Source organism: Oncorhynchus tshawytscha, linkage group LG12, assembly GCF_018296145.1.
Source record: "Oncorhynchus tshawytscha isolate Ot180627B linkage group LG12, Otsh_v2.0, whole genome shotgun sequence".
In the NCBI taxonomy this organism is placed as follows: Eukaryota; Metazoa; Chordata; class Actinopteri; order Salmoniformes; family Salmonidae; genus Oncorhynchus; species Oncorhynchus tshawytscha.
In genome coordinates this window covers 45,635,607-45,662,907 of record NC_056440.1, presented here as the reverse complement: position 1 = coordinate 45,662,907, position 27,301 = coordinate 45,635,607, and the positions used below count along the sequence as shown (strand labels likewise).

The following is a 27,301-nucleotide window of genomic DNA, read 5'->3' as shown; positions in this document are numbered from 1 at the left end:
TCACAGTGAAATATATATTATTTAAAGAGAAACGCCATGGCGGCCGCAGTGAAACTTAGAAATAACCCAAAAACCCCGCAACCCGCGACCAATACATTTTCACCCGCGACATCGTCTTCAAAGTAGCCCAATTTAGCTGGAAAACCGCAAACATGGCAACACTGGCTGCATGAGCTCTGATAGGTTGGAGGACGTCCTCCGGGAAGTTGTCAAAATAACAAATTATTGTGTAAGTGTCACACCCTGACCTTCGAGAGTCTGTTTATTTCTCTATTTGGTTAGGTCAGGGTGTGATTTGGGTGGGCATTCTAGTTTGTCTATTTCTTTGTTGGCCTAGTATGGTTCCCAATCAGAGGCAGCTGTTTATCGTTGTCACTGTTTGGGGATCATACTAAGGCAGCCCTTTTTCCCACCTTCAGTTGTGGGATCTTGTGTGTAGTTGCCTTCTGCGCTGCATAGAGCTTTACATTCGTTTTTGCATTTTGTTGTTTTTGGTATCTTTGAAAATAACAGTAATGTGTACGCCTACGACGCTGCACCTTGGTCTCCTTCCGACAGCAAACGTGACAGTAAGTCTATGGAAGGAAGTGAGAACCATGAGCCTCCTAGATTTCACTATTTTCATTTTTATAAAATTCACTGAGGATGGTCCTCCCCTGAGGAGCCTCCACCGGTGTAAATTGTTAAAAGTAGTCCTTGTGCAGCCTCCCGGGTGGCGCAGTGGTTAAGGGCGCTGTACTGCAGCGCCAGCTGTGCCACCAGAGACCCTAGGTTCGCGCCCAGGCTCTATAGTAACCGGCCGCGACCGGGAGGTCAGTGGGGCGACACACAATTGGCCTAGTGTCGTCCGGGTCAGGGAGGGCTTGGCTGGTAGGGATATCCTTGTCTCATCGCGCACCAGTGACTCCTGTGGCGGGCCGGGCGCAGTGCGCGCTAACCAAGGTTGCCAGGTGCAAGGTGTTTCCTCTGACAAATTGGTGCGGCTGGCTTCCGGGTTGGATGCGAGCTGTGTTAAGAAGCAGTGCGGCTTGGTTGGGTTGTGTATCAGAGGACGCATGACTTTCAACCTTTGTCTCTCCTGAGCCCGTACAGGAGTTGTAGCGATGAGACAAGATAGTAGCTACTAAAAAAAAAAAAAAATTGGATACCACGAAAAAGGGGTAAAATTAAATATATATATATATATATATATATATATATATATTTTTTTTAAGTAGTCCTTGTGCATAGAGTTGTATGGTTTGTTAAACTTTGAAATGGTCTATTTTAAGTGAATAATCTGAGTCTCAGCGCAATATCATTACCGTAGAATTGCCCATATATTCTGTAGTTTGAAACACACACACACACATTGTATAAGAGTCATGTCTCATCATGCCAGACCTGAGATTACCCGACAGCCTCCACAACAACCCTACACACATAAACAGTGTTTAAGAGAGCAGTAGGCAGTTGTTTAAAGATTAACATCACTTCAGTTTCAAAGCTGACTTAAACACGGGAGCCATGGCCTTTACAGCAACCCCCATCACTAGCATCATCATCAATCAACCTGCCACACACATATCTGGATGCCACCCTGCTAGGCCATCACCTGGGAAAGTGATGCCTAGAGAAAGAAAATAGAGAAATAATAAAAAGGTTACCATAAATACACAATAAATAACAGTCATTTGGCTACATACACAGGGTACCAGTACCAAATCGATGTGCAGGGGTACAAGGTAATTGAAGTAGATATGTACATATAACTAGGAATAAAGTGATAGGCAACAGCATAGATAATAAACAGTAGCAGCAGCGGATGTGATTGTGCAAGGTTAGAGCTGTGCACCTAACCTACATACGGGATCCCCATCTCTTCCTGAATGTGTATTGATCAAGCCCCCATTCTCTTTAACCTCTATCCCACACTCCACCCAAACGTAAACACATCCGGTACTGTAAAAAGCCCTCACCCCCCCCACCACTTGATCATTAGAGTGATAACTAACTACACAGGGAGTGAGTTCTGGGTCTCTGCCCATAAGGACAAATGTCACGATACAATCATTTTTACACAAAAACGATACCACTGCAAAAAAAATACAAGGAGTAGTCACAGAGTAACCTCTGGGTATCTTTTGAGTTTTTGTTGTACTTTGTGTGAAGTTCTAGCATGAATATAACGGTAGGCTGACTCACGTTAGCTGATGGAGTGGTGGGACTTGACGTCTGTGTTTAAAATAAGAGAAACCAATAATGTATAAGGACAGACGCCGGGGGACAAGAAGCAGGTACAGGGAGTGTACATTTTATGAATAACGGACATGAAGCAGAACAGGAACAGAATACGGACAGCGTCTGGACGGGAAACAGAAACAACAAAAATGCTGATACAGAGAACACACGGGGAAGCAGACAGAAATAGGGAAGGCAGTCAACACATTAAAGGAATCCAGGTGAGTCCAATGATGCGCTGCTGTGCATGATGGTGACCGGTGATGAAGCGCAGATGCGCGTAATGATGGTGACAGGTGTGTGTAATGAAGGCGGTCTGGCGCCCTCGAGCTCCAGAGAGGGAGAGCGGGAGCAGGTGTGACAGTAGGGGCGCCACCCGGCATCCCACCTGGGCGAGCCTGACGGGCTGGCCGAAGCATGGGTGCTGGACAACCTGGCTGGGGCGTAGAAGCCCGATGAACAGGCAGAGGCGTGGGAGCCTGGCGAGCCGGCTCAGGCGTAGGAGCCTGACGATCTGGCTGAGGCATGACAGCCCTACGATCCCGCTGAGGCGGGGAGCCCGACGAACCGGCTGAGGCGTGGGATCCTGATGGCCGGCTGAAGCATGACTTGGGGTGGGCACCTGTCGAGCCAGCAAAAGGTGTGCTGACGAGCTGACTGAGGCACCCCAGTTCCCTTGGCGACGGCACCCGGACCCGACTTCACCAAATAAAACAAAAAAACTCCCTGATGCTTCCTTAGTGGCATCAGCATTCTGTAATGACAGACGCAAGGGAAGAGAAGCAGGTACAGGGTGTGAACATTTAATGAATAACGGGCTTGAAACAGAACAGGAACAGAATACGGACAGCGTCTGGACAGGGGGAACGGAAACGACAACAACGCTGATACAGGGAACACACGGGGAATCAGACAGAAATAGGGAAGGCAGTCAACACATTAAAGGAACAAAGTCCAGGTGAGTCCAATGATGCACTGCTGCGCGTGATGGTGACCGGTAATGAAGTGCAGGTGCGCGTAACAATGGTGACATAATGAAGGCAGTCTGGCGCCCTCGAGCTCCAGAGAGGGAGAGCGGGAGCAGGCGTGACAAATGAGATGCAGAAACGTAGCCTAAAATCCTTCTACAAAACTACACATGAGACTCAAGAGCAAACAAAATAATTGTGCAAATTCATGTAAAGGGTTTTAAAATGTAATTTCATACATATCAATATATATTTCAAAGTTCATTTTAAGATATCTCACATTTCGAAATAAGACGTTGCCCCTTGAATCTGATCTCCAGGATCCATTTCACCGTGGGAATCTGGTGTGTAACTGTGAATAAGCATAGCTAGAGAAACTCCATGGATACGTGTGTGTTTGTGTGCGTGTGCCTACGGACAGCGTCTGTCTGTCAGTGTGTGTGTGTGTGTGTGTGTGTGTGTGTGTGTGAGAGAGAGTCTGCAGCTGCGATAAGCAGCAACGACACTAGAAGATCTATGTGGCTCAGACATTGGGATAACTCTAAATAGCAGCCAGAAAGATAATGGATGTTTAGGTTCACGCATGTTTGACTGTGACCAGCGTCATAATCACACACTGCATAAGAACACACCTTGGCTTCTCAGTACCACACACACACACACACACACACACACACACTGCAGTCACTCGCCCACACACATGCACGCACGCACGCACGCACACACACACACCCCCCCAGACTGGTGTCCTCCACCAGGTAACCTTAAGACACCAGCACCCTAAAGGTCTCCCTTTATCATGCACCGACGGAAGGCCTCCCAAACACATTTAAAATCAACAGGTGATTCCTCTCACACAAGATCGAAGGCCTTAATGTGACAGATAGGACAGGGAGGGGGGGGGGGGGCTCAGTGGGTTGTTTGATGACTTAGATAAATTGCATTACAGCATTACATTCCCAAAGACTAATCCACCAGATTGAATTAGAATACCTTGTTATTCTGTGTATCCCAAACAGGTTTTAAGCAACATCATAGGGAAATAATATGACAGAAAAAGGGAGGAAGAGTAGTGAGAATTGGAGGGCTGGGGACTTGTTCATTCAGGCCTTTCATGAAACTATAAGAAGTCGTACATAACATGCACTACTCGTTATATATCCAAAGACTGCATTTTGAGGTTTCTCCCTACTATGTACATGGCATGTGTGCCATCCTCTGGAAATTCCTACACTGTCAGATCCTTGAGGAGTTGTCCTTGCCTGTTGCTAACAAGATGTCATTTAAACAACATCTTCCTTGGAACAGGGAATGAGTGAGTGTGTCACGCCGGATTCAAACCAAATAGTGTGTGAAAACTATGGCTGGCACAATTACCGTTTAACTGTGTAACCGATGGTTATGGTTGAAGACCGTCATGAAAATCATTTCCATGGTTATGTAATGTTCATCCAAATTATGTTGACTGCTGTGGCTCATGCAATGGAATGTATTATTTGTAATGTCAGTTGAGTTGAATCAACAAATCACATCACAGTGGGTACACTTTAACTTTCTACTTTGTTCCTATGGGTACATTCACAATTGCCACCAGTCCGCCTGTTATGCCATAATTGACTTGAATGGGGATGCCCGTTCTATTCATTCTATTTCTATGGCAGCACATGCAGTTAGGAGCGGAGAAGAGAACATGTGCTATTTGAATGGCTATTACAGAGACCACAGTCATTTGGCTGGCCAATTACCATCTTCCAAATTTCCCAAGACCGTCACAGCCTTAGTGAGAACACCAAAGCCAAGAAATTATAGAAAACACTAAAACACAGATTGTCTTTGGACAGCCTGTGACCCTTTTAACACAATATAATAACACATTCTACCAAATCATTGTGTCATGACTGTCCATGAGAATCCAAATAGGTCAGATCAGGTTTGCAATGAATAACTTCAACCAGACCCAGTCTCCCCCTAGGTGGAAGGAAAGAACTAGTCGGGATTAACAACTCACACCCTGTTGTAAATCAAGGGAGAAGATTCAGCCCTGCGCTCTCAAGATTCACCAAAGGAATGTGCATGTCTCAACAGACTTTTTCCGGCTGAAACTCTAACACATTCAAAAGCGAATACTGGGACAATATTTCTAACATAGAATATGCGGAATGGTGGTGAGGTGATCCACTACAGAGGTGATCTATAGACCACTAATGTCATTTTGTGATGTCATTAAAAAATATATATAAAATAAAATACTTTAACTACATATATGATGTTTCCATACTCTGCGTTGTGCATGTAATATGAAAAATGATTAAAGTAATTTTGTTAAGAGAGGGAAGCTATAAGAGAGAAGCTATAACAGATAAGTTAACTTTGCACAGTGAGTAGTTACCGCCCGGAGTGAGGTCAGAGAGCGTGCCAGCCTGCCACCCCTTTCCAGCAAACTGTATGAATGGTGGGTTAAGAAAAAACACGTTTAAAAGTGGTTTGACCTTTGAATCTCAACACGAGTTGGAGACAATAAACTCACCTCCAGGACAAATCACTGGTACTGCTGATTAGCTGTCCTAACTAAGTAAAGTATCTTCGAAAACTAATTTAGGTAGGACCATCCTGTTACTCTGCTCAAACCATTGATACGGCTGGCTAGCCTATCTTCAAAGAAGCATCTAACAAGAGCGAATGGAAGGAAAATAAATGATGTTTTTCTGTTCAGGACTACACAACAAGTCACTGGATACCGGAGCCCTACAAAAGGAGGACAACAGTGGAATACTTGTTGGAACCATTTTGGACAATCAGAGCCTTACAAGCATGCCACGAACAGGCCCAACCCCCTTACCAAGGCTGCCCTGTCCACCGAGAGATCCCCGGCAAACCCAGGCATTTCACGTAAATACAGTCATGATTTCTTATTCAAAGCAGGCGGCGGTTTGTATGCAAAGTATATGGTTACTGTACGTGAAAGTAGTGTCACTGTCCCGCTCTCTCTCTCTCCATCTCTTCGTTAACTGAATCATAAGTAAGGCCCAGGTTCTTGCAGATGCAAGGAGGTTACAACCATTAAGAATAATTATATGATACGAGGTTATGATTAGTACGTTGACTGTTTATAGATGTGATAAGTAAAGACCTTTTAGAATTTCATTCTGGAGATGGTAACTCTTTCAAGAACTGCTCTTGTGGTGCCCCAGATCCTAATGAGATAATTGTTACATGATTCATTTAATTGGGTAAGAATTAAACATATTTATCTAACTAACAGTTTTCAGATTAATGTTTAAATCAAGTTATGACAATTGCAACTGCTCACAAACTTCTCAGTTTAGCTTTGGAAGCGAACCCATCTCACTTCTCTTTTGAAAACACTATCACAAAAAAATGTAAAAGGTTGAAATGTTACTTTGGGCTGTTTGGGAAGTTATCGAATGTGTACCGTATCGCCATCCAAATCAGCAGTGGTTAGATCTTCGCAACTAGTCAAAACCAACTAATTGTGAAAATGCTCCCCCACCCACGCCCATCCACAGTCAACACATAGTCTGCCAAGAGCAGTGGGAAGAACAAGGTGTGTTTGACAGTGTTCAAAGTCACCAGAGCCCACAGATGGTTAGATACAGCCCACACCCAAAGGTGATGAATAGGGGTCACGCCCCCATTGAGCTCTAAATGAATTCCATGTGATAATGTGCAAACCAAGAGCTGTACACTTTTAGTTTGATGAAACATTTGTAGAGCATCACTCTGAAGTGAATTGCTTATGTTCCTATCCGTTTTCATTTGGTCTACTTAGGGTTGAAAAGGAGGGTATATTACAGGAAACCTTCTAAGTTTACTAGTAAACTACCAGAATGTTGGTTTCTTTCAAGGATTTTATGTAACCTATCACAAGACATCTAGTGGCCCTTTTGGGTACTTCAGATGATCAGATTATTATAATAATCTGTGGCTTTATCACATATAATTGAATGAGACTAAAACAAATTATAGAATGACAAATCTGTAAAACATCATCTTGAATATAAACCATCTATTTAGTGAATACCATTGGTGATTAATATGAGGGTTTCAGCATGAAATATCCTTTATATATTTGTTTTTACAAAGATGTATTTATTTTACTATGTCAATATGTACAGTGCATTCAGAAAGGTCACACACCCCTTGATTTTTTCCCCACAGTTTGTTGTGTTATAGCCTGAATTTAAAATGTATTAAATTGAGATTTTGTGTCACTGACCTAGACACAATACCCCATAATGTCAAAGTGGAATTTACTTTTTAGAATGTTGTTTTTCAAATTAATTTAAAAAAAAATCAAAGCTGACATGTCTTGAGCACAATAAGTATTCAACCCCTTTGTTATGGCAAGTGTAAATAAGGGCAGGAGTAACAAAGAAAACTGTGTGATATAACATGTTTTAATGACTAACCCATCTCTGCACCAAACACAATTATCGGTAAGGTCCCTCAGTCGAGAAGTGAATTTCAAGCACAGATTCAACCACAAAGACCAGGGAGGTTTTCCAATGCCACGCAAAGGAAGGCACCTATTGGTAGATAGGTGAAAATGTAAAAAAGCAGACACTGAATATCCTTTTGAGCATGGTGAAATAATCCATTACACTTTGGATGATGTATCAATACACCCAGTCACTACAAAGATAGAGGCGTCCTTCCTAACTCAACCGGAAACCGCTCAGGGATTTCCCCATGAGGCCAATGGTGATTTTGAAAACAGTTAGAGTTTAATGTCTGTGATAGGAAAAATGTAGGATGGATCAACAATAGAGCTGTCCAACTAAAAAAAATCTTGCTTGACCAAGAGTCATCTGTTCTTTCAACCAATCCATTTGACCATATACAGTGCCTTCGGAAAGTATTCAGACCCTTTGACTTTTCCACATTTTGTTATGTTACAGACATATTCTAAAATGGTTTTAATTGTATTTTCCCAATCTATACACATTACCCAATAATGAAAAAGAAAAACAGTTTTTTTAGAACATTTCGCACATTTATAAAAAACATCTAAAACTGAAATATCACATTTACATAAGTATTCAGACCCTTTACTCAGTACTTTGTTTGGCAATGATTACAGTAACGATTCTTCTTGGGTATTACGCTACAAGCTTGACACACCTGTATTTGTGGACTTTCATTCTTCTCAGCAGTTCATCTCAAGCTCTGTCAGGTTGGGTTGGGGAGCATTGCTGCACAGCTATTTTCTGGTCTCTCCCAGAGATGTACGATCGGCTTCAAGTCCGGGTTCTGGCTTGGCCACTCAAGGATGTTCAAGATGGCGCCGACATACATGGCAGCTCTGCTTCTAGCTCCTAAGCAACTTTGCAGTATTTCGTTTTTTGGGGTTTTATTTCTTAGATTATCAGCCCAGAAAGTTTTTTTTGTGTTATTACATACAGCCGCAAATAACTATTGGATATCAGAGCGGCGGTAACTCACCATCATTACAACCAGGAATACAACTTTCCCGAATTTGATCCTTTGTTCGTACGCCAGAGGCTGCTCGAAGACGCCATCGGCGGAGAAGAGGTATTCGGAGTGGACTTCTAGTCTGACTCAGGAGGCGTGCCATTCACTGCTTCTGAAAATATTACTCACTAATGTTCAATCTCTGGACAATAAAGTAGACAAGCTCAGGGCAAGGATCTCCTTGCAGAGAGACCTCAGGGACTGTAACATACTCTGTTTAATGGAATCATGGCTCTCTCCAGATATACTGGATAGACAGGAATAAAGAACTCTCCGGGAAGAAGAAAGGCGGTGGTGTATGTTTCATGATTAACGACTCATGGTGTGATTGTGATAATGTACAGAAACTCAAGTCCTTTTGTTCACCCGACCTAGAATGCCTCACAATCAAATGTCGACCGTATTACCTCCCAAGAGAATTCTCTTTGGTTAGTGTCACAGCCGTGCATATTCCCACTCAAGCCGATACCACGACAGCCTTCAAGGAACTACACTGGACGTTGCGCAAACTGGAAACCACATATCCTGAGGCCACATTTATTGTATCTGGGGATTTTAACAATGCAAATTTGAGGAAAATGCTAATGAAGTTCTATCAACACATTGACTGTAGTAATCGTGCTGCTAAAATACTTGACCACTGCTACTCCCCCTTCCGGGATGCCTACAAGGCCCTCTCCCACCCTCCCTTTGGCAAATCAGATCACGACGCCATCCTGCTCCTCCCTTCCTATAGGCAGAAACTCAAGTAGGAAGCACCCGTGCTAAAGTCTATTCAACGCTGGTCTGACCAATCATAATACATGCTTCAAGCTTCTTTTGATCACGCGGACTGGGATATATTCCGGGTAGCCTCTGAAAATACCATTACAAAGGGAAAACCAGCCAAGTCGCGGACACCGACATCTGGCTCCTAGACAAGCTAAATACCTTCTTCGCCCGCTTTGAGGATAACACAGTGCCACTGACGAGGGCCACTCCCAAGGACTGTGGGCTCTCGTTGTCCATGGCTGACGTGAGTAAGACATCTAAGCTTGTTAACCCCGGCCCAGGTGGCATCCCTAGCCACGTCCTCAGAGCATGTGCAGAACAGTTGGCTGGAACTGTTTATGGACATATTCAATCCCTACCTATCCCAGTCTGCTGTCCCCACTTGCTTCAAGATGTCCAACATTGTTCCTGTACGCAAGAAAGCAAAAGTAACTGAAGTAAATGAATATCGCCCCATAGCACTCACTTCTGTCATCATAAAGTGCTTTGAGAGGCTAGTTAAGGATAATTTCACCATTACCTTACCTGACAACCTAGACCCACTTCAATTTGCATACCTCCCCAATAGATCCACAGACGATGTAATCGCCATCACACTGCACACGGCCCTATTTCATCTGGACAAGAGGAATACCTATGTAAGAATGTTGTTCATTGACTACAGCTCAGCCTTCAACACCATAGTACCCTCCAAGCTCATCATTACGTTTGTGGCCCTGGGTCTGAACACCGCCCTGTGCAACTGGGTCCTGGACTTCCTGGCAGGCCGCCCCCAGGTGGTGAAGGTAGGAAATAACACCTCCACTTCGAGGATCCTCAACAAAGGGGACCCACAATGGGGTGCATGCTCAGCTCCCTCCTGTACTCCTTGTTCACCCATGACTGCGTGGCCACGCATGCCTCCAACACGCCTCCAAAACAGTACTAGGCCTGATTACTAACAATGATGAGACAGCCTACAGGGAGGTGGTGAGGGCCATGGCGGAGTGGTGCCAGAAAAATAACCTCTCCCTCAACAAAATTAAGGAGCTGATCATGGACTTCAGGAAACAGCAGAGGGAGCACCCCCTATCCACATTGACGGCAATCCACAGTAGAGAAGGTGAAAAGCTTCAAGTTCCTCGGAGTACACATCACTGACAATCTGAAATGGTCCACCCACACAGACAGTGTGGTAAAGAAGACGAAATAGCGCCTCTTCATCCTCAGGAGGCTGAAGAAATTCAGGCTTGGCCCCTAAGACCCTCAGAAACCTTTACAGATGCACAATTAAGAGCATCCTATTGGGCTGTATTACCACCTGGTACGGCAACCGCAGGGCTCTCCAGAGGGTAGTGCAGTCTGCCCAACGCATCACCAGCACACTGCCTACCCTCCAGGACACCTACAGCACCCGATATCACAGGAAGGTCAAAAAGATCATTAAGGAAATCAAACACCCGAGCCATGGCCTTTTCACCCCGCTACCATCCAGAAGGCGAGGTCAGTACAGGTGCATCAAAACTGGGACACGAGAGACTGAAAAACAGCTTCTATTTCAAATTTGCTCCACCCTCAACTTCCAGACTTGTCTCTGTCTTGTTGTGCTGTTTGTTGCTCCTTGGCTATCTGACAAACCTTTTGGTTCTTACTTTGAATACATTTACCTACGTCTTAGTTTTTTCCTCATGCTACTTTTTTCATTCAACTTTTTTACCCCGGACGATTTATCTGGACATGGTTCTACAGGACCTCCACCAGCCGAAAAAGCTAAGTAGTAACATTAACACTATACCATCGAATTGCAGTCGCTGTACTCATAATATAAAGGAGAACTATCACCTTATGGTGAGGATAGCCGTGTTGCAAGCACAGCTTCAGAAGCAATCGTTAGGCAAGGGTAAGCGTAGTAGGAAAGGATGAAACAGCGTTTGTGCCACCAGTAAGTCCAGATAGTAGTATAAATCCCCCCCGCACAGTCCCCGCAGCCAGACAATTTCCTCAAGGCTTCTGGAAAGAAATGCTGTTGGCCTGCTCAACCGGTCTCGCTCATTCAGCTGACAAACTTTCAACCGGTTCTTCCCATTAAAGCAGAGGCCGAGTCCTCTCAGGTCTCTCCTCCACCCGTTACGGGGTCTGAGCTGCCGAAGCCTCCCACCATTGGCTCTGACAAATTGAAAACCCTAATCATTGGCGACACCATTACCCACAATATTAGACTTAAAAAGAATCATCCAGCAATCATACACTGTTTACCAGGGGGCAGGGCTACCGATGTAATGGCTAATCTGAAGATGGTGCTGGCGAGTGAAGAGAGTATAGGGATATTGTTATCCACGTCAGCACCAACGATGTTAGGATGAAACAGTCGGAGGTCACCAAGCGCAACATAGCTTCAGCGTGTAAATCAAGCTAGAAAGATGTGTCGGCATCGAGTAATTGTCTCTGGCCCCTTCCCAGTTTGGGGGAGAGATGAGTTCTACAGCAGAGTCTCATAACTCAATCACTGGTTGAAAACTGTTTTCTGCCCCTCCCAAAAGAGAGAATTTGTAGATCATTGGACCTCTTTCTGGGACTCCCCCACAAACAGGACCAAGCCTGGCCTACTGAGGAGTGACAGACTCCATCCTAGCTGGAAGGGTGCTCTCATGTTATCTATGAACATAGACATGGCTCTAACTCCTCCAGCTCCACAATGAGACAGCAGGCTATCTGGCCTGTACCCTGTTAGCCAGCCTTCCAGCTTAGTGGCGTCTGCCAATAGCACAGTCAGTGTAGTCAGCTCAGCTATCCCCATTGAGACCATGTCTGTGCCTTGATCTAGGTTGAGGAAAAAACATGGCGGCGTTTGCCTTCGCAATCTCAATGGAATAAAGACCTCCTCCATTCCTGCCATTATTGAAGGAGATCGTGATATCACACATCTCAAAATAGGGTTACTTAATGTTAGATCCCTCACTTTCAAGGCAGTCATAGTTAATGAAATAATCACTGATCATAATCTCGATGTGAATGGCTTGACTGAGACATGGCTCAAGCCGGATGAATTTACTGTGTTAAATGAAGCCTCACCTCCTGGTTACACTAGTGACCATATACCCCACAAAAGGTGGAGGTGTTGCTAACATTTATGACAGCAAATTTCAATTTACAAAACTTTTTTTTTCACTGCATTTTGGTCTTTTGAACTTCTAGTCATGAAATCTATGCAGCCTACTCAATCCCTTTTTTATAGCTACTGTTTACAGGCCTCCTGATCCGTATACAGCATTCCTCATGGAGTTCCCTGAATTCCTATTGGACCTTGTGGTTATGGCAGATAATATTCACATTTTGTGGTGACTTTAATATTCACATGGAAAAGTCCACAGACCCACTCCAAAAGGCTTTTGGAGCCATCATTGACTCAGTGGGTTTTGTCCAACATGTCTCCGGACCTACTCAATGCCACAGTCATACCCTGGATCTAGTTTTGTCCCATGGAATGGATCTAAATGTTTTTCCTCATAATCCTGGACTATGGAACCACCATTTTATTAAATTTGAAATTGCAACAAATAATCTGCTCAGACCCCAACCAAGGATCATCAAAAGCTGTGCTATAAATTCTCGGACAACCCAAAGATTCCTGGATGACCTTACAGAGTCCCTCCACCTACCCAAGGACGTCGGAGTACAAAAATCGGTTAACCACCGAACTGATGATCTAAACGTACAAAAGGTGTACGTAATACCCTAGATGCAGTTACACCCCTAAAAACAAAACAAATTTGTTACAAGAAATTTGCTCCCTGGTATACAGAAAATACCCGAGCCCTGAAGCAATCTTCCAGAAAATTGGAACGGAAATATCGCTCCACCAAACTAAAAGTCTTCCGACTAGCTTGAAAAGACAGTAACGTGCAATACCAAAGAGCCCTCACTGCTACCCGATCATCCTATTTTCCAACCAAATTAAGGAGAATAAGAACAATCCAAAGTGTATTTTTGACACTTTTTGACACTATTTTTGTCACAAAGCTAACTAAAAATAAGTATTCAACAAGAGAGAATAGCTTTCACTTCAGCAGTGATAAATTCATGAACTTGTTCGATGAAGAGATCATGATCCTTAGAAAGCAAATGACGGATTCTACTTTGAATCTGCAATTTCTCCAAAGCTCATTTTTTACGAGTCTGCACAGAACTGCCAGCATCAATGGAGACACTCACGTTTTTTAATCATGTATCTCGTCACACATTCATGAAAATAGTTATGGCCTCTAAACCGTCAAGCTGCATACTGGACCCTATTCCAACTAAACTACTGAAAGAGCAGGAAGTATCCTGTGCTTGGCCCTCCTATGTTGAACATATAAATGGATCCCTATCCACCGGATGTGTACCAAACTCACTAAAAGTGTCAGTAATAAAGCCTCTCTTGAAAAAGCCAAACCTTGACCCGGAAACAGTTTATTTTATTTTTCTAAAATCAGCCTATATCGAATCTCCCATCTCCCCCCAAAAAAGCTGTTATGCAGAAACTCACTGCCTTCCTGAAGACAAATAATGTATATGAAATGCTTCAGTCTGGTTTTAGACCCCATCATAGCACTGAGACAGCACTCATGAAGGTGGTAAATTACCTTTAAATGGCGTCAGACCAAGGCTCTCCATCCGTCCTAGTGCTCTTAGACCTTAGTGCTACTTTTGACACCATCGAGCACCACGTTCTTTTGGAGAGATCAGAAACCCTAAATTGGTCTACACCAGGGGTGGGCAATTCCAGTCCTCAAGGGCCTGATTGGTATCCCAGTTTTGCCCCAGCCCCAGCTAGCACACCTGACTCCAATAATCACATAATCATGATCTTCAGTTTAGAATGCAATTTGATTAAATCACCTGTGTTTGCTAGGGATGGAAAAAAAGTGTGACACCAATAAGGCCCTCGAGGACTGGAGTAGCCCACCCCTAGTCTACATGGAGAAGTTCTTGCCTGGTTTAGATTTATCTGTCGGAACAATATCAGTTTGTCTCTGTGGATGGTTCGTCCGCTGACAAATCAATTGTACGTTTTGGCATTCCTCAAGGTTCCGTTTTAGGACCACTATTGTTTTCACTATATATTCTACCTCTTGGTGATGTCATTTGGAAACACAATGCAACTTTCACTTCTATGCGGACGACACACAGCTGTACATTTCGATGAAACATGGTGAAGTCTCACAATTGCCTAACCTGGAAGCCTGTGTTTCAAACGAAAGGAAGTGGAATGGCCGGCAAATGTTTTACTTTTAAACTCGGACAAAACAGAGATGCTAGTTCTAGGTCCCAAGAAACAAAGATATCTGCTGTTAGATCTATCTATTAATCTTGATGGTTGTACAGTCGTGTCAAATATAAAACTGTGAAGGACCTCAGCGTTACTCTGGACCCTGATCTCTCTTTTGATATCAAGAATATTTCAAGGACAGCTTTTTATCCATATTTGTAACTATTTGTCAAAAACATTATGCAGAAAAACTAATCCATGCTTTAGACAATTCTAGATTAGACTACTGCAATGCTCTACTCTCTAACTACCCCGATAAAGCACTAAATAAACTTCAGCTAGTGCTAAACACTGCTGCTAGAATCCTGACTAGAACCAAAACATTTGATCATATTACTTCTCTCTACATTGGCTTCCTGTTAAGGCTAGGGCTGTTTTCTAGGATTTACTGCCAACCTATAAAGCATGACATGGGCTTGCTCCTACCCATCTCTCCCATTTGGTCCAGTCGTACATTCCTAAACGTACGCTACAGTCACAAGACGCAGGCCTTCTTATTGTCCTTTCAAATTCAGGTAGTGCTTTCTCCTGTAGAGCTAAATTTTTATGGAATGGTCTGCCTATCGATGTGAGAAATGCAGACTTGGTATGATTGAGTGTAGTCTGGCCCAGGGGTGCGAACGTGAACGGCAAGGCACTGGAGCGACAAACTGCCCTTGGTCTTTTCCTGGCCGGTTCCCCTCTCTCCACTGGGATTCTCTGCCTCTGACCCTATTACTGTGGCTGAGTCACTGGCTGACTAGTGCTGTTCCATGCCGTCCCTAGGAGGGGTGCGTCACTTGAGTCACAAACGTGATCTTCCTGTCTGGTTTTGCACCTGTTTGGGATCGTGCGTTGGAGGAGATCTTTGTGGGCTATACTCAGACTTGTCTCCGTGTAGTAAGTTGGTGGTCTGTTGATATCCCTCTAGTGGTATCGGGACTGTGCTTTAGCAAAGTGGGTGGGATTATATCCTGCCTGGTTGGCCCTGTCCGGGTGTATCGTCGGATGGGGCAACAATGTCCCCTGAACCACCCCCGACTCCAGTATATATGCTGTAGTCTATGTGTTGGGGGGCTAGGGTCAGTCTGTTATATCTGGTGTAATTCTCCTGTCTTATATGGTGTCCTGTGTGAATTTAAGTATGCTCCCTCTAATTATCTCTCCCTCTCCCTTCTCTCCCCTCCCTGAGGACCTGAGCACTAGGATCATACCTGGCTTGATGACTCCTGGCTTTCCCCAGTCCACCTGATTGTGCTGCTGCTCCAGTTTCAACTGTTCTGCCTGCGGCTAGGGAACCCGGACCTATTCACCGGACATGCTACCCCTGTCCCGGACCAGCTGTTTTTTACTTTCTACCACTTTTTACGACCGCACCTGCTGTCTCAACCTCTGAATGCTCGGCTATGAAAATCCAGCTGACATTTACTCCTGAGGTACTGACCTGTTGCAACCACTGTGATTATTATTTGGCCCTGCTGGTAATCTATGAACATCTCAAATACCAATCTGGCCTTAAACGGCCATGTACACTTGTAATCTCCACCCGGCACAGCAAGAAGAGGACTGGCCACCCCTCAGAGCCTAGGTACTCTAGGTTTTTTTCTAGGTTCCTGCCTTTCTAGGGAGTATTTCCTAGCTACCATGCTTCTACATCTGCATTGCTGGCTGTTTGGGGTTTTAGGCTGGGTTTCTGTTTAGCACTTTATGACATCTAGGGGATTTATAAATACATGTGTTTGATTGATGATGATTCTGCCACCACCATGCTTCACCATAGGGACGGTGCCAGGTTTCCTCCAGACGTGACACTTGGCATTCAGGCCAAAGAGTTCAATCTTGGTTTCATCAGACCAGAGAATCTTGTTTCTCATGGTCGGAGAGTCCTTTAGGTGCCTTTTGGCAAACTCATAGCGGGCTGTCATGTGCCTTTTACTGAGGAGAGGCTTCCGTCTGGCCACTCTACCATAAAGGCCAAATTGGGGGGAGCGCTGCGGAGATGGTTGTACTTCTGGAAGGTTCTCCCATCTCTACAGAGGAATTCTAGAGCTCTGTCAGAATAACCATTAGGTTCTTGGTCACCTCCCTGACCAAGGCCCTTCTCCCCCGATTGCTCAGTTTTGCCAGGCGGCCAGCTCCAGGAAAAGTCTTGGTGGTTCCAAACTTCTTCCATTTAAGAATAATGGAGGGCACAGGGACCTTCAATGCTGCAGAAATGTTTTGGTACCCTTCCCCAGATCTGTGCCTCGACACAATCCTGTCTCGGAGCTCTACGGACAATTCCTTCGACCTCATGGCTTGGTTTTTCTTTGACATGCACTGTCAACTGTGGGACCTTATCTAGACAGGTGTGTGCCTTTACAAATCATGTCCAATCGATTGAATTTACCACAGATGGACTCCAATCAAGTTGTAGAAACATCTCAAGGATGTTCAGTGGAAACAGGATGCGCCTGAGCTCCATTTTGAGTCTAATAGCAAAGGGTCTGAATACTTACGTAAATAAGGTATCTGTTTTTTTGCAAATTTTTTCTAAAAACCTGTTTTTGCTTTGTCATTATGTGCTATTGTGTGTAGATTGCTGAGGAAATTGTTTTATTTAATCCATTTTAGAATAAGGTAACGTAACAAAATCTGGAAAAAGTAAAGGGGTCTGAATATTTTCCAAAAGCACTATTACTAGAGGGAGTCTGACTGCAATTGATTTGATTGCTCCGCTGTGTTAAAAAAATGACAGCAAGTGACTGTGACTAGCAGCTGTTGTCTCTCTTTCCTCCATTTTGCAGCGACCACTACAGAACTTCAACTGTGTTAATCGTGCAGTCCATGTTGCTGAAGCTGCAATATGTAATTACAGCCATTTCTTACTGAAGTTCTGTTACCGAAATCCCTCATTTGTTTAGGAAAAACATTCCCTATTCCCTCAACCCTTGCTCTCTTCACACTACACATGTATGCATCGCATGTAAGTGACCAATAGGGCCTGACCTATAGCATATTATAATCACAAACCAACTCTGAACATGTGACAGCAAAATGGATGCAGAGGACATGACAAATAAACTTGAAATGGGGGAATGTTTACTTGTTGCTCAGGAGGTAAAGGAGAAGTCAGATGTGTGGAATTAATTTGACTAGTTGTGGAAAATCCTGGAGATCAAGAAAAAAGAAGGCGCAAGCCTTGCGTGTGTCACGCCTGCTTCCGCTCTCCCTCCCTGGCACTCAAGGCCCTGCATTACACACTCCTGCCACCATCATTACGCACACCTGATTCCCTCGTTACGCGCATCAGCGATTCATTGCATTGTGTTATTACCTCCCCTATCTCTGTCTGTTCCCTAGCTCTGTTCCCGCGTCTGCATTAATGTTTATATGTCTTGTATACCCGGTTATGATGCTCTTTCTGTCTTGTTCATGTCTGTGCTAAATTAAAATGTTCAACTCTCCGTACCTGCCCTCTCATCTCCAGTGTCGGTTCTTACAGCGTGCATATTATATGTGCCAAACAGGTGCTGTTAGATTACAATATCATTTTTCTGACCATCTGGAACAATGTACACAACACTAAATAAACGATAAGCGTACCAGAGAGTCTGTTGCAATGTTTAGTTAAAAATAAATAATTGTAAAGCCTTTATTACAGCAAACACTAAAAACAAATTGCATTCATTCGTGAACGCAATTTCCGACATGGAACAGTTTATTTATCATTTACGCTAATTATTCAAGGGTAGCTTTATTTTATGTTCAAAGGGAAATGCTTGATTGCATTTCAAATCATAAATGACTCATATGCTGTGTGATGACATGAATGAATGAATGATACAGTAGCCTATATACGTTTTGAAATATAGGCTTAAGTTACGGTATTAAAACTAAACAGTATGTACTCTTTGGTCTAGAGCATGATGGTGGTTCTACAAGGCTGCTATACTAAGCCTACTAATGATAACGATATTACTTATTTTAAATGATGATCATCATAATAATAAGTAATAATAACAAGGAGATCAAGAAAGAGGGTTATTATTATACGTTTTATTTTTCTGACAATTTGGAAGAGAGTAAACAACACTAAATAACTTAAGTAATACCAGAGAGGCTGTTCTAATATATAAAAAAGTGTAAAGCCTTTATTACAGCATTGCAAAGATTAAAAACAGACGAATTTGTGAAATTGTTTATCCCACATGTGGTTGCGTGAGGCTTGGTGCTCACAGAATCAGTAGGCTATTGATCAAGCACTCAAACAGAAGCAGGATCTGTCTTATTTCTCTAGATATACAGTATATGGATGATTTACAGTATAAAGCCAGGCACATTTAACAATTAGGCTATTGATTATAGACCTATTGCCGTTTGCGCTCTCCTCACTTTTCTTAGAAAAGTATGGCAAGTGCTGTTTTCTTGTCTCCTAACTCGGCTGCTGCCTCCGCCGCATTCTCAACATCAATATGCTGGTTAACTTTGCTATTATGCACATAGCGTCATGGTCTAAGAAAAGACGGCAATTCAGTGCACTGATATTTCAGAACCACGGTCAGCAACCGCGATCCAATGCGAGAGAAAGCAACATGAATAAAAAATAAAATTATTTTTTACGAGTGTTGCACCAATGTTTTTACGTAATATAACCATATACAATTTTAGTAGCACGTCTTAGTGATGGACTGTGCCATCCCCACGGCCTCCAAAATGGATTAGTCCACTCAGACAGGCGCGAATCAGAGAAGTGTCTTGTACACCATGAAATTCTATATATTTTTTGCTACTGCTCGACTAAAGAAATCTCGACCGACCAACAGCCATCAACTAAATGGGATCAGCCCTTAACAGCATTGTAAATACTAACCTAAATGACAGGGTGAAAAAAAGGAAGCCTGAACAGAATAAAATATTCCAAAACATGTATTCTGTTTGTAATAAGGCACTAAAGTAATACTACAAAAAAAAAGGAAAATAAAATGTACTTTTTGTCCTAAATACAAAGTGTTAAGTTTGGGGCAAATCCAACAAAACACATCACAGAGTACCACTTTTTACACTCTTTATATTTACAAGCATGGTGGTGGCTGCATCGTGTTATGGATATGCTTGTCATCGGCAAGGACTGGGGAGTTTTTTAGGATAAAAATTACAGTAGAGCTAAGCACAGGCAAAATCTTAAAGGAAAAACTGGTACAGTCTGCTTTCCAACAGACACTGGGTGACAAACCTCACCTTTCAGCAGGACAATAACCTAAAAAACAAGGACAACTATACACTGGAGTTGCTTATAAAGACGACATTGAATGTTCCTGAGTGGCCTAGTTACAGTTTTGAAAATCTATGGTAAAACTTGAAAATGGCTATCTATCAATGATCAACAACCAACGTGACAGAGCTTGAAGAAATGTTTAAAGAATAAATGGGCAAATATTGTACAATCCAGGTATGCAAAGCTCTTAGAGACTTACCCAAAAACACTCAGCTGTAATCGCTGCCAAATGTGATTCGAACATGTATCGACTCAGGGGGTTGAATACTTATCTAAGCAAGATATATTAGCATTTAATTTTTCAAATATTTTTTTCAATCGGAAAATTCTTCATCCACTTTGACATTGTTGTGGATCGTTGACAAAAAAGGACAATTAAATACATTTTATTCCCACTTTGTAACATAAACAGTCAAGGATTGTGAATACTTTCTGAAGGCACTTCATTTGTCGTCAATGTTCTGAATAATTAAAAAAAAAGTTATTCAAGTAGAAATTACCCAAAGTTACGATAGATTTTCTGTTAATTATCTAAATGATTGAAGATGCTGGTAACTTTGGTAAATTACTGGTAGCTTTGCAACCCCAGTTATACTGGATTGGTACAACAATACTCTGTCTATTTGGTATTCCAACAACACTGGTGCCCATATAGTCTGCCTGACAAGAGTACACCCAAAAACATTGGCAGAGAAATTACATTTAGATCGTGAAATTCTGGCATAAACATTCCTCGAGTCTACACAGTGCCCAGTCCTTTTGGATGGAAAGTAAATTAGTGTGCCTGCCTTTGATCAGCATTAGGAGCATGGCTACTGACTGAGGTATTTTATGGAGTCATGAAAAGTGAGAAAGGGGAATTTTTCAGCCCTTAGTGTGCTGTTGCTAAAATAAGCTGTAGCTGTACTTTTATGAGGGTTACAATCAGAATGAAGAAGTATGTGAGTTAATAGTGTGCGTGAGACAGCTTACAACCATTTCCATTTGCAGCCGTGTACATTGCCATAATATGTCTCTTTGGACTTACAATAAGTGTCTGGTTTACAAAGTTACAGTAGTAGGGTGTATGTTCATGTCATTTTGACTACTGCTTCAGACACTGACACACACCAGTTTGGAGGCTGTGTGCGAAACAGTCTAGAGTCCACAGTCATTAAAGGGAACAAGGAGAGACCTCCGGAGCTGTGTTGTTGAATAGGCAGCCCCTCTATTCTTAGGTGCCTTCCCATACAGAGGCTGGTTCCCCATTCACAACACAAGGTCATTAGATAATACACAGTGGGACCTCAAGACCAACACGGTGGGGGTGGGAGGGCCACGCTACAAAACAACCTTTTCCCCAACTCAAACTCCCCCTTCTCGGTCTCTCTACACACAACACACACACACGAATGATGATGTCATTATTACGCCCCCTTCTCAATTCAGTCCAGTGTTATTCAGCCTTTCAGTGTGGGTTTCCGCTCTCTCGGTGTCTTTTATTAGAGACAGGGCATCAATATTCGCTTCTACACCTGCATTGCTTGCTGTTTGGGGTTTTAGGCTGGGTTTCTGTACAGCACTTTGAGATATCAGCTGATGTAAGAAGGGCTTTAGAAATAAATTAGATTTGATTTGATAATGTGACCTACTGTCACAAGAAAAGGGCAACCAGTGAAGAACAAACACCATTGTACAACCCACATTTATTTTCCCTTTTGTACTTTAACTATTTGCACATCGCTACAACACTGTATATAGATAGACATATGACATTTGAAATGTCTTTATTCTTTTGGAACTTCTGTGAGTGGAATATTTACTGTTGATTTTTATTGTTCATTTCACTTTTGTTTATGATCTACTTCACTTGCATTGGCAATGTTAACATATGTTTCCCATGCCAATAAAGCCCCTTGAATTTAATTGAGAGAGATATCTACTTAGTGTTTGGCCTCACTGGTCTCTCTCAGCTCCCAGCATGCTCTATTTTGGTGATGACAATAACTAATGCTGAGGGAGCACTATGGCCTATTGATTTACACTGCAATCCACTAAGGCTGAAGCCTGTATTTTGTTTTATTGTACCTTGGGTTAACTAGGCAAGTCAGTTTAAGAACAAATTCTTATTTTCAATGGTGGCCTAGGAACAGTGGATTAACTGCCTTGTTCAGGGGCGGAACGACAGATTTTTACCTTGTCAGCTCGGGGATTCGATCTTGCAACCTTTCGGTTACAAGTCCAACCCTCTAACCACTAGGCTACCTGCCGCCCCAATTTTAATCCCACTTTGTAACGTAAAAAGTCAAGGGTTGTGAATACATGTGTCATCAGTAGGGTATGTGGACACAGCATAGTGATGGTAACAGCCCAGTTCCTGTGGGGTTAGCTTGGCAGCCAATGACGGTATGTCTGCCATTCCTAGCCAAACGCTGTTTGGCTAAGTCACCATGACGACAGAGCTGCCAAGCCTCATTTCAAAAACTCTAGTCTGTGTTCAACTCTGTGGATGAAATCATCATGGAGTTGAGGTGCTTGGAAATGACACAATGTACTCCTGCACGCGTACATTTCTCTGTCAACCTTCTCTTTGTCGGAGGGAGACTTTCTTAGTTCACTGTTTGAGAAAGCATACTTACTCTGGTTGAGTGTGTCAAGAGGTTTCTGAATCAATAGAGCAGTTATTATGCATTCATGAATCATCAACGTATTTTCTATGACGTTCAACATCATACGACCTATAACAGTTTGTTGAAAAACACAGCCACACAACCTCGGATGGGTGATAGATGGGTGGTAAACCACAAAGCGGAGCCCACAGATCATTATGACATCACCATGGCAACACATCTCCATTATCTTTAATTGTGTGGGATCACCATCAACATAACAGAGAGATCACCCACATTCAGAAGTTCATCAAAGGAACATGGCACTAATTGGGCATAATTGAAGATGTCCTAAATATGTGTCTCTGAGCTATCCGCCACAGGGTTCAAACATGTGGGGATGCAGATTATTTTTTGTCTGCCTGCACTACAGACGCCTATATCGGTCGCTAATACAAGACTAGTAAAGGCCCAGTGCACTACTTTTGTGTTTGTTTATTTATTTATTTATTTTATTCCGATTTTTCAGGGGGTGCTGTAGCACCCTCAGCCCTCGAACTTCTCGGAGCTTTGGGTTCAAAGGGGAAAATGGGTCCATTAAAGTGGATTTGCAAATATTTGCACACTAATATAATTCAGGAGGGGAAATAAATAGGCTATTTATTCGCCATTACAATGCATGGTATTCTATGCGTCAATGCTGTTCGTGTGTGTCTCTATGTCTGTGGGTGCGTGTACTGTTTAGTACCTCTCCGTGTTGAATTACAGTCTCTCTCAAAGATCGCCATGTAGGCAGACACCCGAGCTGTGCGCTGAGCACAAAGAATAAAGTCAAAGAGCCCTGGGGAGAATAGCCGAGTCACTCCACGCGAGGCCGGAAAAAGCGCAGGCCAGGTGCTAGAAGCAAGACGTGCACGCCACATAGGTAGCCAACAGTTTGGCACGCGCACTAACCTCCGTTGGTTGTATGGCAAGGACACTCTGCAGACTACTTACACTAACGCCGCACTAACGCCTCAATAATACCTACAGTGAATTTTGCGCAAAATGGTACGCAGCATCACCTGGATGTGTGCAACAAAAGTTCAACATTCACCTTCCGTTAATATTTCTGGCAAGCTGTCAACGCATACAATGTGATGCATAGCCTACGTTCGATAAATCCAAAGTTGCGCCACACAGAACGCACGGCAACTGCCTCTGCACTGCAATGTTGCACGTCAAACGCAGCGTTCCGTTCCATTGGAAATGCATGTTCTTCTGGTGTTCCAGGGTGCAAAAAAACACTATCGGCGTGATCGAGGCGTAACTGTACCACCTGAGTTGCCCTGACTATCACTATCACTTCCTCTATGCCTAGCCTATATCTAGACCTAGAGCACCGTTTTATGTTATCATTTGACTACCTCCATAATCTTTCCACTCCTGGAACCAATTCAATCAAGTTTGAATTACACAACACCCTTTCTTCTTGTAAACGAGAAAACAAGATCCAAATGCTGGGACCGTAGCTCTGAATGAAACCGGGGATTTATGTAACGAACTATCAAATAAGTATTTAGAAACTTCCTTATGGGAGTTTAAAATGCGACTAAAACCTAAATAAAAATAGCTATGCTTGGTATACTCAACTTGAGCTTGCAACTATATTCAGGCACTTAAGAGCAAATAAGGATGTTTAGGCCTACCAGTTGGTTGATGAGCGGGGGTTGAGAATGTCCTCTTTGGCCGTGAGCAGTGACAGGCTATAGGTATCGAGGTTAATCGCTCGCATCGTGATGGTGAAGTTTTCTACAATCCACTTCCGAAGATTTCTTCACTTCGCAAGTCGCACTAGAAACGTACTAGAAACTGAACACGGCCACACTGACGCGCTTTCACGGCCGGGAGAACGATTAGTAAGTAGGCTTATCTCATGCAAAGTAATGGAAGTTTCAAGTGGAGAAGAAGGTGACAGTCCGCCAGCAAGCTATGCAGGCTGCAAACACACACACTGGGTGGTTGAGGCTGTTGCATAGACTTTCTGCAGTGAGATGGAAATACGTTTTCACTCAAAGCCCCACCTCCTCCTGACGAATGGGGGGGAAAGCTGAGTTACATTCTAGCTGGTCCTGGTCCAAACTTCAACTTCACACACCATTCTCTTCACCTCCATTCCGCACTTTAATAATAAGGTGGAATTGTGGAAAATATATATTTTTATAATTAAAGCTAGAATCCTTAAGTGAAACAATAGCAAAGCTGACACCACACCTCTGTTTTGGTATAAAGCAAAGGGATTGGCTTGGAGAAATGTAATCACTCTCAAATTCATAGACGGAGCTATGGATGCAAGGACTGACCATCCATGTTTTGAAGCTATACAGGGTTTGTTTACGTTCACATTGTTTACGAACATTGGAGTAAAACAAGCGTATATTTCTGGTGGGGTACAACAGTTGGACAAAGTTCATGAGGCATTTCTAAGTTCTATTCTTCAAGAATCAATCGGTATATCCTGTATCATTAATTTATAGGTCCAAAATTGGAAGTAACTAAGGGTTCTAGCATTAACTTGCCTTAAAGAGACATTCTGAACTTTGCTGACTAGGGGTAAGTCATTTTTTTACCTCCCGTTTTGTGTCAATGTGTAGTTCATACTTGCATTATATATGAGCAGAATTACTGTCTTACCTCAACTAGCCACGAAATCTTTAGCTTGAAAGTGACTGTTTTCTGGAAGTTTTGTATCGCAATTTTGAGAACTGTGAACTTGGCCTTCTGGGCCAGTACCTAGCAATTTGAGGTCCAGCCAATGAGCTTCAGCCCCTGGCCATTTGAGTGAGAAGATGCACATGCACATTGGACGAGTTACACAGTGAAAGAAGAAGGCTGGGCCAGGCCTGCCCAGCATTATCCATTGAGGTTGCATAGCGGGCCCAATGGCTGAGTGACACAGCAGAGAAAGCAAGAGAGAGCAATGATGTACTGCACATATCTGCACATATATGATGTAGAAGGACATTTTCGGGGACCAGTTTTGGTTCTTGAGCTTTACTTTCAGAACTACTGGCTAGAGTGTATGAAAATCATCCATAAAGTATCTTCAAGTGATGTGCATACAACCACAATTAACTATTTTGAGAGCCATTCATGCACATCATCTCTCACTTTCTGTGAGCTAACATTATCCAGAAAACAACGGCTAACACAAGACAGCTGATGATGTCCCCATCAGCTATCCCCATTGAGACTGTGTCTGTGCCTCGACCTAGGTTGAGCAAAACAAAACATGGAGGTGTTCCCCTTAGCAATCTCACTGGAATAAAGACCTCCTCCATTCCTGCCATTATTGAAAGAGATTGTGATACCTCACATCTCAAAACAGGGCTACTTAATGTTAGATCCCTCACTTCCAAGGCAGTCATAGTCAATTAACTAATTACTGATCATAACTTGATGTGATTGGCCTGACTGAAACATGGCTTAAGCCTGATGAATTTACTGTGTTAAATGAGGCCTCACCTCCTGGTTACACTAGTGACCATATCCCACGTGCATCCCGCAAAGGCAGAGGTGTTGCTAACATTTACGATAGCAAATTTAAATTTACAACGTCTTTTTTTCAATTTACAATACTTTTTTTTCACTGCATTTTGGTCTTTTGAACTTCTAGCCATGAAATCTATGCAGCCTACTCAATCACTTTTTATAGCTACTGTTTACAGGCCTCCTGGGCCATATACAGCGTTCCTCACTGAGTTCCCTGAATTCCTATCGGACCTTGTAGTCATAGCAGATAATATTCACATTTTGGTGACTTTAATATTCACATGGAAAAGTCCACAGACCCACTCCAAAAGGCTTTCGGAGCCATCATTGACTCAGTGGGTTTTGTCCAACATGTCTCCGGACCTACTCAATGCCACAGTCATACCCTTAAGGACTCCTCTTTAAATCTGTGTATTCCTCCAAAGCTCAGTTGTCCTGAGTCTGCACAACTCTTCCAGGACATAGGATCAAGAGAGACACTCAAGTGTTTTAGTACTACATCTCTTGACACAATGATGAAAATAATCATGGCCTCTAAACCTTCAAGCTGCATACTGGACCCTATTCCAACTAAACTACTGAAAGAGCTGCTTCCTCTGCTTGGCCCTCCTATGTTGAACATAATAAATGGCTCTCTATCCACCGGATGTGTACCAAACTCATTAAAAGTGGCAGTATTAATTAAAACCAGTTAGAGCTAGGCAGAATACTGCCCCCTTTGGAGGAATTGCGTGGCCATAGTAAACAGAAAAAAAATCTGTCCAAAATTGCTAATATATGCATATAATAATTATTATTGAATAGAAAACACTCTAAAGCTTCTAAAACAATTCAAATTATGTCTGTATGTATAGCAGAACTCACAGGGCAGCCAGTCTTCCAAACTATTTCTCTCATCAGGAAAGTTGGGCCAACTTTGACGTCATCGCCCCCACCCTTCCCAACCAGCTATGGATCTGGAGACACTTTCTATGTCTTCCACTAGATGTCCTCATTCAGTACAGCGTTTAATTGTGCAAATCCCACGTGGTTTGAGCCTTCAGTCTGGAAAAGACTGAGTGTCACGTGAAAATTCAAGGTTACGGGAGCGCGCTTCTTGAAGACACAACCCTTTGTTCCAGATTGCATGCGAAGGAGCACGTTCGCCTGAGAGATTAGATAATGGTTTTGCACGTTTAGAACATCCTAAAGCTTGATTCTGCAC

General features: G+C 43.0%; 1 protein-coding gene across 1 annotated transcript in view; it reads right to left on the bottom strand.

The window, feature by feature from the left end:
• Positions 1–24,597, bottom strand: part of LOC112263395 (drebrin) — a 57,182-nt gene extending 32,585 nt beyond the window's left edge. Inside the window, exon 1 of the mRNA XM_042330693.1 lies at positions 24,255–24,597. Within this exon, the coding sequence (XP_042186627.1) occupies positions 24,255–24,340 (86 nt within the window). The 5' untranslated portion in view covers positions 24,341–24,597. The remainder of the gene's footprint in view (positions 1–24,254) is intronic.
• Positions 24,598–27,301: the final 2,704 nt, after the last annotated feature.